Source organism: Oncorhynchus mykiss, chromosome 19, assembly GCF_057628025.1.
Source record: "Oncorhynchus mykiss isolate SJ-2025 chromosome 19, ASM5762802v1, whole genome shotgun sequence".
Classification (NCBI taxonomy): domain Eukaryota; kingdom Metazoa; phylum Chordata; class Actinopteri; order Salmoniformes; family Salmonidae; genus Oncorhynchus; species Oncorhynchus mykiss.
The window spans coordinates 25,428,129-25,440,949 of NC_143040.1; the positions used below are offsets into that span (position 1 = coordinate 25,428,129).

The 12,821-nt window shown below is 42.7% G+C and overlaps 1 protein-coding gene across 1 annotated transcript; it reads right to left on the reverse strand.

Moving 5' to 3' along the window:
• Positions 1 to 313: 313 nt before the first annotated feature.
• On the reverse strand, positions 314 to 12,486 carry LOC110497421 (complexin-1). The gene is made up of 4 exons (XM_021573521.3): positions 11,799 to 12,486; positions 10,857 to 10,974; positions 6,666 to 6,844; positions 314 to 1,543 (listed from the first exon to the last, which is right to left on the reverse strand). Exons 2-4 carry the CDS (start codon positions 10,885 to 10,887, stop codon positions 1,349 to 1,351), a joined length of 405 nt encoding a protein of 134 aa, XP_021429196.1. The 5' UTR covers positions 10,888 to 10,974; positions 11,799 to 12,486; the 3' UTR covers positions 314 to 1,348.
• Between the last annotated feature and the right edge of the window lie 335 nt (positions 12,487 to 12,821).

A 12,821-nucleotide genomic window follows, 5' to 3' on the forward strand; every position in this document is an offset into this window, starting at 1 on the left:
CAAACCGTATGACACGTCCTCTTGGGGAAAGTTGAGAGAACTACATAATTCCCACCAGCCAGACCCCCCCAATGAGACATGATGGGACCAACCGGTGCTGCCAAAGTAAGATGCTTTGGTCCGTTGGGATTGGTGGCTGACTGGATATTTCCTGCTAAGAGTACCCAAATATTGCTCACTTTTTAAGTTGCGTCCTATGTTAATATTTATTGTACAATAACCTATCCTATTGTACAATAACCTATCCTTCTCAAATGTAATCTCCCTAAAGAACAAGACATATACCTCCCACAGCATTGGAAAAAAAACAACCTTTGTGTCTGTGAACCAGTTTTATTAATTCTCAAGCAGAACATACATGATGGCCCTTTTATTGCTGATAGCATTCCATTCTGATTACCAACACTACATTCTTACAACCAGCCCACAACCAAGTACAACAGAATTATCAAGCATTATTACCCTCTTCATTCTTAAACTGTTCTTAGCTAATTATGACTTTGACCAACCTTCTGGCAGTTCAGTGGGAAAACAGATTTCCCTTTTTATTCAGGTGATGGAAAAGCTAGCCCTCCAGTCAACACAGATTTTGTAATAGCTTTAGAAATCATGATTAAATAACTTATTTTTAAATATATATATAGCAAATCCTGATAGCGTTGTTGTTGAATTCCGGTTTAATGTCGAAGCATAACGTTTTAAGTAGTACTGATACACCCTGGTCATCCTCCCCGTCCCCCCAAAAAATGGAAATGAAATTCCTGAATGCGTACATTTTATAACCATTATTACATTATACCTTATGATAATATAACGACATTCAAAATCAGAGTTATTGCCATATAGTTTTGCGTGACTACGAGAGGAAAAAAGGATATTGTACATATTCACAACTTGACTTGACAAATGGCATGCAAAGACGTAAGGTACACATAATTGGAATATAAAATTTAGTTTAGACCTATGGCTACAACGGGCCATAGCCGAGCTAGACATGACGACACAGTATATGGACATATATACGTACGTACGTGTGCAAACATTTTCACATAAACCTCATAGACAAAACCAAACATTACGCTAACATCATGATATGATTCTTCAAATTTCCTTTAAAGATAAAATATGGCTTATAGTGTTATTCTCTGATGTTTTTGTTTTTAGAAAGACGTATGATTATTTCATTTTTTCCAACCAACCTAAAACAGGTGAAGCGAGGAATGTTTTTTAAAATTGTAATTTCCGTTGCTAACTCTCTGCTGCAGGGGGGCAGAAAAGTAATCTAAAACTCTCACCAAGAAGGATACCTTAACAACCTAATGTAACTCCAACAAACGTTTTTGCTCGGCTACTTCTTCAGCATGTCTTGGAGAGGACCAGGGAGGTATTTCATGACCGTGTCCATGATGCTTTCCTCTTCGTCATCATCGTCTCCGCAGCCCTTGGGCACAGACGACTTAGGGCGGGTCAGACTGCCCTCTGCAGACTGCTCCATAGCAGCCTGGGCCTCAGCCTCAGCCTCCTCCCTCTTCTTAATTCCGTACTGGAAAAACATGATGAAAGCTTTATAATAGAGATGACTATCATTGTGTCAGACTGCCCTCTGGAGAAAACGGATAGTAAAAGTAACAGCGTTATAATAACATTGTCTCAGAAAATACGCTTCTTATGAACGCCACATGGTTAGGAGGGAGGTGGGAAAGGATACAGGAATGGTCTCCCTCTTTTAATGCAATAATAATGTAAAGAATAACAAAACATTTAAGCATTGGGTCAGGAAATATAGTGGGGGTGGAGTTATATTAGAATGATGTACTTCATAACGGCATTAACAATAATTTGGCAACATAAACATTGGGCGCGTTCGAGCGCATAACTTTTGTTACGTCGTTGGTCACTGCCTTTCAAAGTGTGTTGCATTATGGTTATGAAAATTGACTGACTTGCGACTAGATGTCGATTGCATGGCCTTTACAAAACTCATGTGATCAAAGGCAGTGGTGTGTATTCATGGCTGCCAAGGGAAGCCAGGCGTACCCAAATACAATTAAAAAAAAATACAATTATAAAATAATTTGTCTTTTGTCTCTCTCTGTGTTTTCATAATTTTCTGTCAATTCGCAAGTTGCTGAATCTCATCGGAGAAATCAACGAGTGAGGGAAACAGAGCCCCTCTGTCTCAGTGTGTGTATTCCATGTATCTGATACTGTCTGGACCAAAAGAGTATAACATTTTGTCGCCGTAGCATTTGAATGATTGATGCCAGCAAGCATTTGGCCACCCTTGATAAAACAATTATAAAGTATTTAGCCAATCATTATTGAGCTGCGCTCAACTGTGGATTGTCCTGGTGCAGCAAAACACCCCGCAAGGGAGGCCAGTTTGGATTTGTCTTCAGACCAATCAAAAAACATAATTTTCAGAAAAACGTCTCTGTTTTTGGTCTGCTTGTGTTGACGTCCTGCAGTGGCTAGCTTGCTAAATCGGCCTTTTCCTAAGCCATGGATGGAAATGGGGATTTTGAATTATAGTTTTTACTTAGTCATTGGCCTGTACAAAGAATGATGAAGGCGATTCAGATCTAACCCTGGTTCGTTGTTGCCCATGTAAGGAACAACAAAAAACTAAAAGTGCCTTGCACGATAGAGCCACAGACTGTTTTCCCAACATGAAAGGGAGGAGGATGGCATTTGTGTTCAACTAGTCTACAAGTAGGGTGAGTAATTAAAAAAAAAAAGTGTTTTACTTGTGCACGCACACACAAACACACACACAGAAATCAGTGCCATGGACAGCCACATGATGTTGAAATGGTGCTGGAAAAGCGGTGCTCCTTTTTGTCTTTGTGCTGTGGTTCTAAATCAGTAGTTGTTTTAGTAAACCGTCAAACATGAACTTGCTTGACCATGCTGCAGGTGATAACTGTTTGTATATAATATATATATAGATTTTATATTTGCTTTGTGGACTTCACCGGACAGATGTTGCCTTCTGTTTTTTTGATGAAACAAACGTTTGTGTAGTTGAATTTATTCCGCCACCTTGTAACCTGTATTTTTGATGTCACAGCCTTATTGTATATCACGGTGGTGTATGATCATAGAGCAAACAACACACTTATCACAACATCTGTTGTAATGTGTGTGTTTTTTACCGACTTGGCTTGGCTTCCTCAGTGATTTCACCCACCCACTGCTACTGATCAAAGGTCATGCAGTTTCTTATGAAGTCGCCTTCTCACCAATTGCACTGTGCAGCCTTCACCTGCATTGTGGGAGGAACTATTTGTCACTTTGTTTGTTTGTTTGTTTGTTTTTATCTGACCCTTGTGAACGTGGACAAAAATTTGACTGAAACGGGAACAAACGCTGCCAGGATTCTAAAGCTACAGGGGATACAAATGAAAGTGACATTTGAGACCTCTCTCTCTAACCAATTAGTTGTACAAACGTTATGTTTTCGGTTTGTGAGTGGGTGATTATGGGGGTATAGAAAAGTTTATTTTGATATTTATACAGAATTTAAAAAAAATAACAATGTTGACACTGCAATGTTGATCTGTGCCTTGGGGTCGGGAAACCCACTACAGTGTCCGACCTTCGGGCTGTTGCAGATGCACCTCCCCCGACTTCCCTCTCCAACTTTTGTCTACAGTTCGGTTTCGTTAGGCTTACCGCTCAAACACACCCATTCTGTTCTAATGCTGTAATGCTGCTGCACATTACTGGGGTCTGTGACCTCGATGCTGATTGCACGTTAGCTGTAATTCAATCAAAATCACTGACTGGAACAGGCCTCTGGGGTTAGACCAAAATAACATTATTTGTGCTCTCACTGTGCTAGGAGAATGCATGGCATGTCATCTTGTGGAGAAAGAAAAAAATAACTAAAAATGGAAAAGATGTATTGAAACTCGCCCTCTTGCTGTACAAGAAGAATGTTGTTTTTGGACATATTCTGCAAATCCGCTGAACGTTTTTGAATGAACTACTGGGAGGGAAGTGCAGGTTTTCGTTCCAACCTTGCAGTAACACACCCAATTCAGCTAGTCAAGGTCCAGACTAAGGACCTTGACTTATTTGATTTAGGTGTACTATTGCATAAAACTGCACACCCTGAGGAACCTTGGGTAAGGGCTATTCCAGGGCTATATATTACAGGAAATTGGGACAGGATTCAATACCAAATGTAGTGTGAGCCATTGTTGTACAGTAGACCTACGTAACAGCATGTTACAAAAATCTATTTTCTAACTTAAATAACAGAAACCTGGAGATGTGATGTCACCCACTCTGTTAGAAGTAAGAGAGAGTTTTGTGCATGTGTGGTGTGTGTGTGTGACAGAGAGAGTGAAAACACAAATCTGTGCTAATTAATTTATCTCTCAGAACAGAAACCCAACTCTTCTTCCTCTGACATATTGTGCACAGCTGTTACTAGCGCCTTTGTGCTTTTTTGGGTTATTTTTAGGATCTGTCAAAAAACGGTTTTGTTTTTTTATTCCTTCCAAAAACAGAGCTGTTACAACTCTTCTCTGCTTCTACTAGTCTCTTATAAATATGTCTTTATTTGTGTTTTACTACACTGTTAGAAAAAAAGTCTAGAAAGTCTAGAACCTTAAAGGGTTTTTCGGCTGTCTCCATAGGAGAAAATTTTAAAGAAACCGTTTTGGTTTCAGGTAGAACGCTTTAAATTCTAGATAGAAACCTTTTGAGTTCCATGTAGAGCCCTTTCCACAGATGGTTCTACATGGAACCCAAAATAGTTCTACGTGGAACCAAAAAAGGTTCTCCTATTTAAAAAACTAAATGTAACCTTTTATTTAACTAGTTATGAACAAATTCTTATTTACAATGACGGCCTAGGAACAGTGGGTTAACTGCCTTGTTCAGGGGCAGAACGACAGATTTTTACCTTGTCAGCTCAGGGATTCACTCTACCAACCTTTCGATTACTGGCCCAACACTCTAACCACTAGGCTACCTGCCGCCCCAATGGGGACAACCAAAGAACCCTTTTGGAACCCTTTTTCTAAGAGTGTAGGCCAGTGCTACCAAGCTGACATCAACCTTGATATCATAGTCCGTTGAGAGAATTCAGGAGAGAGAGCAACCTTGAGGATGAGGGAAAGACGGGCTGGAAGGCAGAGGTCATCCTGTCTTTGGCTTCCTCTGCCATTCTGCTTTTCAGAGTCTCTATTCCCTAGCTGTTATCTTCCTGCACTGTGGTGGCTAGTGGTTACATAGCAACCATGCAGCAGCAGTGCATCAGGCAGCTGAAGAGGAGCACCGCTTTAAACACGTTGTAACATGGGAAATGTAGTCCTTCCAGTAGCCAGATATGAGTAAACATCGTTTTACAATAGTTTCCCTTTTCTGACGTTTAAAACTGACCTTTCATTTTTGCCTAGCGCCTCGAGTGAGCCTTGTCGTGTATGACATTTTTTTTTGTTAAGTGAAAAAAATCTGCGCTAAACTTCCAAAAAATGGGGGGCCATGTCATGAAAAGGGGGAAATTGTTTTGTTGCTGTCAAGCGAGTGAACAGTGGCCTCGACTGCAGCTCTATTAGCTGACCCCTGCTCTCACTGGGGCCTCTGCCAGTGTGGAAACAGGATAGCTAGCAGCTCTATTAGCTGACCCCTGCTCTCACTGGAGCCTCTGCCAGTGTGGAAACAGGATAGCTAGCAGCTCTATTAGCTGACCCCTGCTCTCACTGGAGCCTCTGCCAGTGTGGAAACAGGATAGCTAGCAGCTCTATTAGCTGACCCCTGCTCTCACTGGAGCCTCTGCCAGTGTGGAAACAGGATAGCTAGCAGCTCTATTAGCTGACCCCTGCTCTCACTGGAGCCTCTGCCAGTGTGGAAACAGGATAGCTAGCAGCTCTATTAGCTGACCCCTGCTCTCACTGGGGCCTCTGCCAGTGTGGAAACAGGATAGCTAGCAGCTCTATTAGCTGACCCCTGCTCTCACTGGGGCCTCTGCCAGTGTGGTAACAGGATAGCTAGCAGCTCTATTAGCTGACCCCTGCTCTCACTGGAGCCTCTGCCAGTGTGGAAACAGGATAGCTAGCAGCTCTATACCGTCGGACCAAACTCATTTTCACTTCCTGTACAGTAATTAAAATGTTTATTTTGTTAGTGTATTTAGGCTGTTTGAAAAGGTTAGAATCCTAAGCAACTTGCCTTACAAGTACAATAAGCCAACATAGCTACTTTACTAGGTCAAAGCTGTGTGTTGGAACATCTTGATAGAGTAGGGGTGAAGTAGGCCTTGTGAATTTCCTTTCTCTTTCGGCTTCAGATCTGCCTACTTCTCACCAAAAGAAATGGTTTGTTTTTAGTAATAACTAGGGCCCGGGAGTTTTTCCAGCTCAGATCAAGAGGTAAAGAGAGAACTCAGGGCCCAATATGAACTAAAATTGCCAGCTGATAGAAAGGCTAGGGCCCGGGAGTTTTTCCAGCTCAGATCAAGAGGTAAAGAGAGAACTCAGGGCCCAATATGAACTAAAATTGCTTCTATCAGCTGGCAATTTTAGTTCATATTGGGCCCTGAGTTCTCTCTTTACCTCTTGATCTGAGCTGGAAAAACTCCCGGGCCCTAGTTATTACTAAAAACAAACCAATTGTGTATAACTGTTCAACGTCACATTTATTATTTAGTTTACCTTGTCTCTGATGCCTTGTCGCATTGATTCCCTCTCCACTTCCATCTTTGCATATTTATCTTTCCTCTCCTCCTCCTGCTGCCTCAGAGCCTCTTGTCTTTCTTCCTCTTTCTTCTCTGCATCGGGGTCGGGCTCTTCCTTGTCTCCTCCCATCATCTTGCCCACATCAGGTGGCCCTCCTGGGAAACACAAAGACAAAGGGCTTGTTCGACATTGCAGCCGACAGTGCAGGCGACTGCCGACCTGACTGATCTACAAATCACCTTGCACCAGAAATAACTACTCATTATTACTTGTAGATCAGTCAGTCAGTCACCATTTACCCACAACGCATCATGGATTTGATGATCTCGGACACAGCCATTGGCAACTGTCAGACAAGCTTACTTACTTTTAACATAGACTGTCATATTGTACGGTAGGCCCAAACAGACCGCATTTACATACATTTTTAGTCACAGACACATTATCCAGAGCAACTTTCAATCGACATCCAGCGCCTTACAATCAGTGAAGTAGTCACATTTGAGGTTTGTTTTTAGATCACTGGGACAAGGATGAGGGAGCACTCTTGTCATTTTTTTTCCCAGTACAGAATATGCAACGAGATGAACTGTTTTCGGCGATCCTCACACAACGAGAAACTAAATCGTGTTCTCATGTGGAGCCATCCATTCGTAACACAAGTTTCACTTGCACGTTTCAATGCAGATAAATGCTGAATGTCAGGAAAAATGTTATGTCACAGTCGCAAGCATTCTGCCAAATGAGCAGAACTGTTACAGTCCGAGGAATTGCCCGACAGTGCCTCACGACTGCATGCTTGGTCATGCGAGAGAGGGAGGGGGAGAGAGAGGGAGGGGGAGAGAGAAAGAGAGAGAGAGAGAAAGAAAGAGGGAATTCCAGGAGACTGTTGTGCCCCCTGGAGTGAGCTGCTAGTCTGTTTTTTTTCTTTTTCTTGCTCATCAGCATAAAAAAGAACTGCAGCAAAACGGAGAGCAAGAGAGATAGAGAGAGAAAAGGGAGACTGCTGCTCCTGTAGCCGGTCGGTGGGTCAGGGCTTATAGAGCTGACTGCAAATCTACATTCTCTCCCTGATCAGATAGAATCCAGGTTATATAGCATGGTGCCACCAAACTGAACACCATACAATCACTGGGGAGCACACTCAGCAGAGTGTTCAGTCTGGTTTAACCAGGCTACATCCAGTCCAGGTTAGTTTCAGCAGTTTCAAAAACAGCTGTGCTTAGTAATAGGCAGCATCATCAACCCCCCACCTCTCTCTCTCTCTGTCTGTCTCTCTCTCTGAGTTTGTATTGTGAGTTGATATGGGCAATAGTTATAAATAGCCACAGCTGGTTCTTGGTGGCGTGTTCTGATGATGACTGCAGTGTGTGTTTTCTGTTTCATTGCACGCCATGTGCTTTGAAGAGGAAGGAGTGTTTCATGCCGTCGTGGGGCACATTAGATTAAGGATTAAAGAGGGCCCTTTTATATGAAACTGTGTAACTATGCATCATCTCATAAACCGTCTTGCTCGCCCTCCTCCCCCTCCTCCTCTTTGTCGTCCTCCTCCTCTCCGCCATCCCACTCCTCGGGATGACGAAGAGTTCTACTTACAGTTCTACTGTCTCTACCGTTTTTGACATTGGTGGGGTAGAATTCCTTATTTATAGATTCTGGGCTGTGCACTGAAGGAACTCAAGGTCACACACTCACTAAGGAAAATGATTAGCTTTGCAGTACAGAGGGAGGGAGTCTGGGAGATACAGGAAGCAGTTTAGTGCACCCTCTCGCTGATACAATCTCATCTAAGTGCTTTCGAATAATGAGATTAGCTTTGACTTTCAGTCAATTATCGAGCTAGAAGAGCATCTGAAGATGCCTCCATTCTATTTTCTGTTGAGGAAAGAGAAATAGTTGCCCCTCGGCAGTACAGTACCCTTCACAAGCAGGATAGATTCCCTGCAGGCTCAATAAAACTGTAGCTTTTCTTGGAGGTGAGAAATATGGCTGATTCTCCCCTAGGCTCAATTGAAGTCTAGGTGGACCGAAGCTCCACCGTTATACTGGATCTTACAACTATCAGATCTGGTCCCTTCAGAACGGCAGACGCCAAAGGGAAATAGGCTAGCTAGAGGAAAGGAGGTTGTTTTCCGATTGGCTGTTAGTCTTTCATAGTCCTGTGCGTGGATGTTCTTTTTTTCCCTTCCATTCCAATGTTTCCCATTAGGCTCCACTATGTGGTGGCGTGTTGTGGGGTTCATTTGAAGGACTAGGTCTTGGTCTGACACTGGTCTTGCTCAAGTTCAGATCCTCCTCAGGTGAATCTTGAGCTATGTCTGCTATCATAAAATAGCTTGCACATCCAGTTTCGGCATTCACGGCCTCTATTCACAAAATGTCTCAGTGGAGTGTGTACTGATCTAGGAGTGCTGATCTACGATCAGATCCGCCCCCTTATCCATTATGATTTCAAAAGCCAAACTGATCCTAGATCGATCAGCGTTTCCGACGCATTGTAAATACGGTCCCAGGCAATCGGAAGAGGAGTGTAACACGGAGGAGAGTTGTACTAACATGTGTACGAGTCATATGCCATAACAGCAATCTGAAGAGGCTGGTCAATAATCTCCTTCTGCACTTCTTCGTGCCCCCCCTCCGCACCCCAATCAAATCAGGCCCTGAGCCAAAAGATGACATCACCTAACCATTCCACTGAAAAAGGCTACATAGCCTGCATCCCGATTTTCCCACCTTTCCACTCATGCGTCCCGCCATGGATTTTACAATGCTGGAAACTCCCTCCAGCCAAAGCACATCAATCCATGACAGGAAGGGTGCAAGTGCACACTGCAAGCAGCAATAGACTGGAGATGCGTCTGAAATTATTGCCTATTACCATATGGTCCTGGTCAAAAGTAGTACACTATGCGTAGAGAATAGGGTGCCATTTGGGAAGCACATTTGGGTGATGGAGCAGTCAGTGAGTGTGGTGGATTCTGGCCTCTGTCACCAGCTACCTGGAGCTTGATTGTCCGTGTGGAATTGTTTTTCATCGGTCAGGTGACAGACATCATGCAGGGATGTATGTATAAGAGTTCAGATACATGGAAATCAGAGATGAGATTTCTGGATAAATGTGTGATATATATATATATATATATATATATATATATATATATATATATATATATATATATATATATATATATATATATATATTTAAAACATGATAATAATTAGTTGTTAATTATGTTATGTTCATCAAGTTTTTTTTAAATGATCATTTATTGACTGCCGTATTTAATTCCTTGATGTGTCTGTTGAGGAGTCCATCCCTTCTGCTTTACTGTCTTCGCTGTACCTCTGCATTCAGGCTCTGTTGTTTTAAGTGGACTACCGCGGACCAATGAATGAAAGTTATCTGCTTAAATGTGTTGGCTGACAATCAACATTATATTTGTGACAAGTATCTCAAAGTTAACTGTAAGGGAAAAAATGTATTTAGTGAAGCCTAAATTAGTTCAATTGATACAAAAACATTTGGTTGATATTCACAGATAACAGGCTAGATTATATGAGTGTGAAGTAGAATTAGAGTGTAGCTGTGTGCATCTGCAATCAAACACTTTTAAATGCTGGTATGTGGGAAAGGGGCATTGCTACTGTTTGTTTCGGGATTCTTATCATGGAGACGGGAGAGAGCACGGGGCGATGCAGAGAGTTGGTGGTTGGTCCTGCATTTCAATGAGAAATGTAGGCTACCTCTCGCAATCTCGACTCCCACACACAATCTCTATAGGCTGCTCAGCCAGTGCAGCAGAAGACCCCAACAATGCAGAAGACCCCAGCAAATATGATGAAAAAAGTACCACAGGTGTACAGAATTATATTTGTCAAGACTACGTGTTCACTTATCAAGTTTGACCTTTTTTCTTTTTCTAATATAGTCTACATCAGTTTGGTCCATAACGATAAAGGGACAACGTTAGTCTAAAAAAAAATACATGTTATGGCTATAGCGTATAACTATATATATATACCTATTCATTAACTTAGAAATAATTCATAGAGTTGAAAGAATGGCACACGTAATGTATTTTCCCATCCCGTGTACAGTATATGCTGCATTGCCATTTGAGTGTCCGACACGACCCTGGTAATGGTGCAACGCGTTAATCAACTTACCTCCCATAGCTGCCTTCATTACAAAATTCATGGTGATGCTTTAAGTCTTGCCTCCCCTCAGATTCACAGTTTCACCTCAGACAGGACAGATGCTTCCCAGGTGCCAGGAGAAGGAAACCTTAGAAATTGAGACAGTAGAGGTTCAGTGGTTATATTGGCCCATAACTCACTTTCTCCATCAATGACCGTGTGTCTCTGCTCCCTCCTTTTAGTTAGCAAATTGAATGGTGTGATTTACAAACAAGATGCGTTGTCGGCTACACCTCCTCCGGGTAGTGCTAACCTCAAATGTATAGCCCACTCTATTTTATGAATTTATTCTGACGGGGAGGTCAATTTAGAGCGGTTTTCTTGGGGCATATTTTGTAAAAAAAAAGGCTATAAATTGACGGCACTGGTGTCGTAAATAACCGCCCCAACGTTGGTATAACGTAGCCTAGTACATTGCATGGGGCCAAGCTTTCCTGTACTGTACATCAAATGGGAAGAAGCAGCCTCATGTAAGCACAGGCTACCAGACACGATATAGCACCCCAATGCCGAAAACAGCTTTCATTTGATCAGGGAAATATATAAGGCTAATCAATTCCTCGAGCCCATAATCCGCGTTTAATGTCAAACTTTCAATGGTCAGTCATATGGTTTAAAACCCATATGCACGGTGAGTTGTAGCCTACGACGTCCCAAGTAGCCTAACCATAATCCCAATCATGGCTAATTTGAAATGAATAGGGCCTACGATCATGTTTAAAAAAGAATTATTCCCCTTTATTCGGGACACATAACCTTGTCTGAACCCACACACAGCTACAAAAGCAACGGCAAAAATCCCTTCCTTTCTCGGGCGAGGAGCGATTTCAGCACCATTGTTGGGGGGACAGCTCCCAATTCGTCCCACAACATCAACATCTCTTGTGTCTTGCGATCGGGACATGCGATTACCTTTCCGAGCGCCTTGGATCTCTCAAAATAGCAAAGTTATCCTGGCAAAATATGGAAGTTGTCGCGAAATAAAGAGGGTGTGGAGATCCTTAGATGCTCACTCTGAGCATCCCTGCCGTATTTCCACCGTCTTCCTGGCTTCTGCACAACGACTGCACGCGCGTCAGGGGAGGGAACTGCAGTTGCTGTCTGATGATGAGGAGAGGTGGGTAATCACATGGAGTTCTACCAACCTTCTCCCAAACGTCCCACGCCTTCACTGACAAAAGCCCACTGCAAAAACTGCCCCGGACTTGCAACGTCTGCTCCCCCTATTACCCAAGATTTGGCTACTAGGTTACACCGTTTGGCAAACCGCCACTTTGATACCCCAGATTAGCTATATATAAACTCTCTAATAAATGTACCTTCAAAAGTCTGACCTAAATGTTTTCGCAAATAGGGTGAATGCACACTTCAGCTGACGTAGGTTTCTTCTGTAGGTTACTCACGTCATGCACCATTTCGTTAGCTCGTTAATTCATTAGAATGGATATGTTGATTTATTGGTGGTTGCAAGATGTTTAGTCAGCGTTCTAGTCTATATAGTTCGGTACTGCGCCGAGGTGCAATGTGTTTTATATCGGATTATAATTGATTGGATTTATATAGTGCTGTTCTACCAACTGAGGTACTCGCAGCGCTTTACACAGTAGGGGGAAACTCACCTCATCCACCATCAATGTGTAGCGCCCGTCTGGGTGAGGCACGGGGACATTTTTTTTTGTGTGCCAGAACGCTCACGACACATCAACTAGAGAGGTGAGGAGTGATATATGCCGATTATGAATGAGGGGGATAATTAGGTGGCCATGATGGAATGGGGCCAGGTTGGGAATTTAGCCATGACACCGGGTTAACACCCCTCCTCTTACAATAAATGCTATAGGATGTTTAATGTCCCACCCAAAAGACGGCATCCTATGCAGGACAATGTCCCCGTCACTGCGGCATTGAGATCTCCTCAGACCAGAGAGAAGTATG

Excerpts from the sequence above, each read along its gene's own strand:
- LOC110497421 (XM_021573521.3), bottom strand. The coding sequence starts at position 10,887 with ATGAATTTTGTAATGAAGGCAGCTATGGGAG. Across the intron at positions 6,845-10,856 it reads AATGAAGGCAGCTATGGGAG|GAGGGCCACCTGATGTGGGC; the intron begins GTAAGTTGATTA and ends TGTGTTTCCCAG. Across the intron at positions 1,544-6,665 it reads GACAAGGCATCAGAGACAAG|TACGGAATTAAGAAGAGGGA; the intron begins GTAAACTAAATA and ends ATGTTTTTCCAG.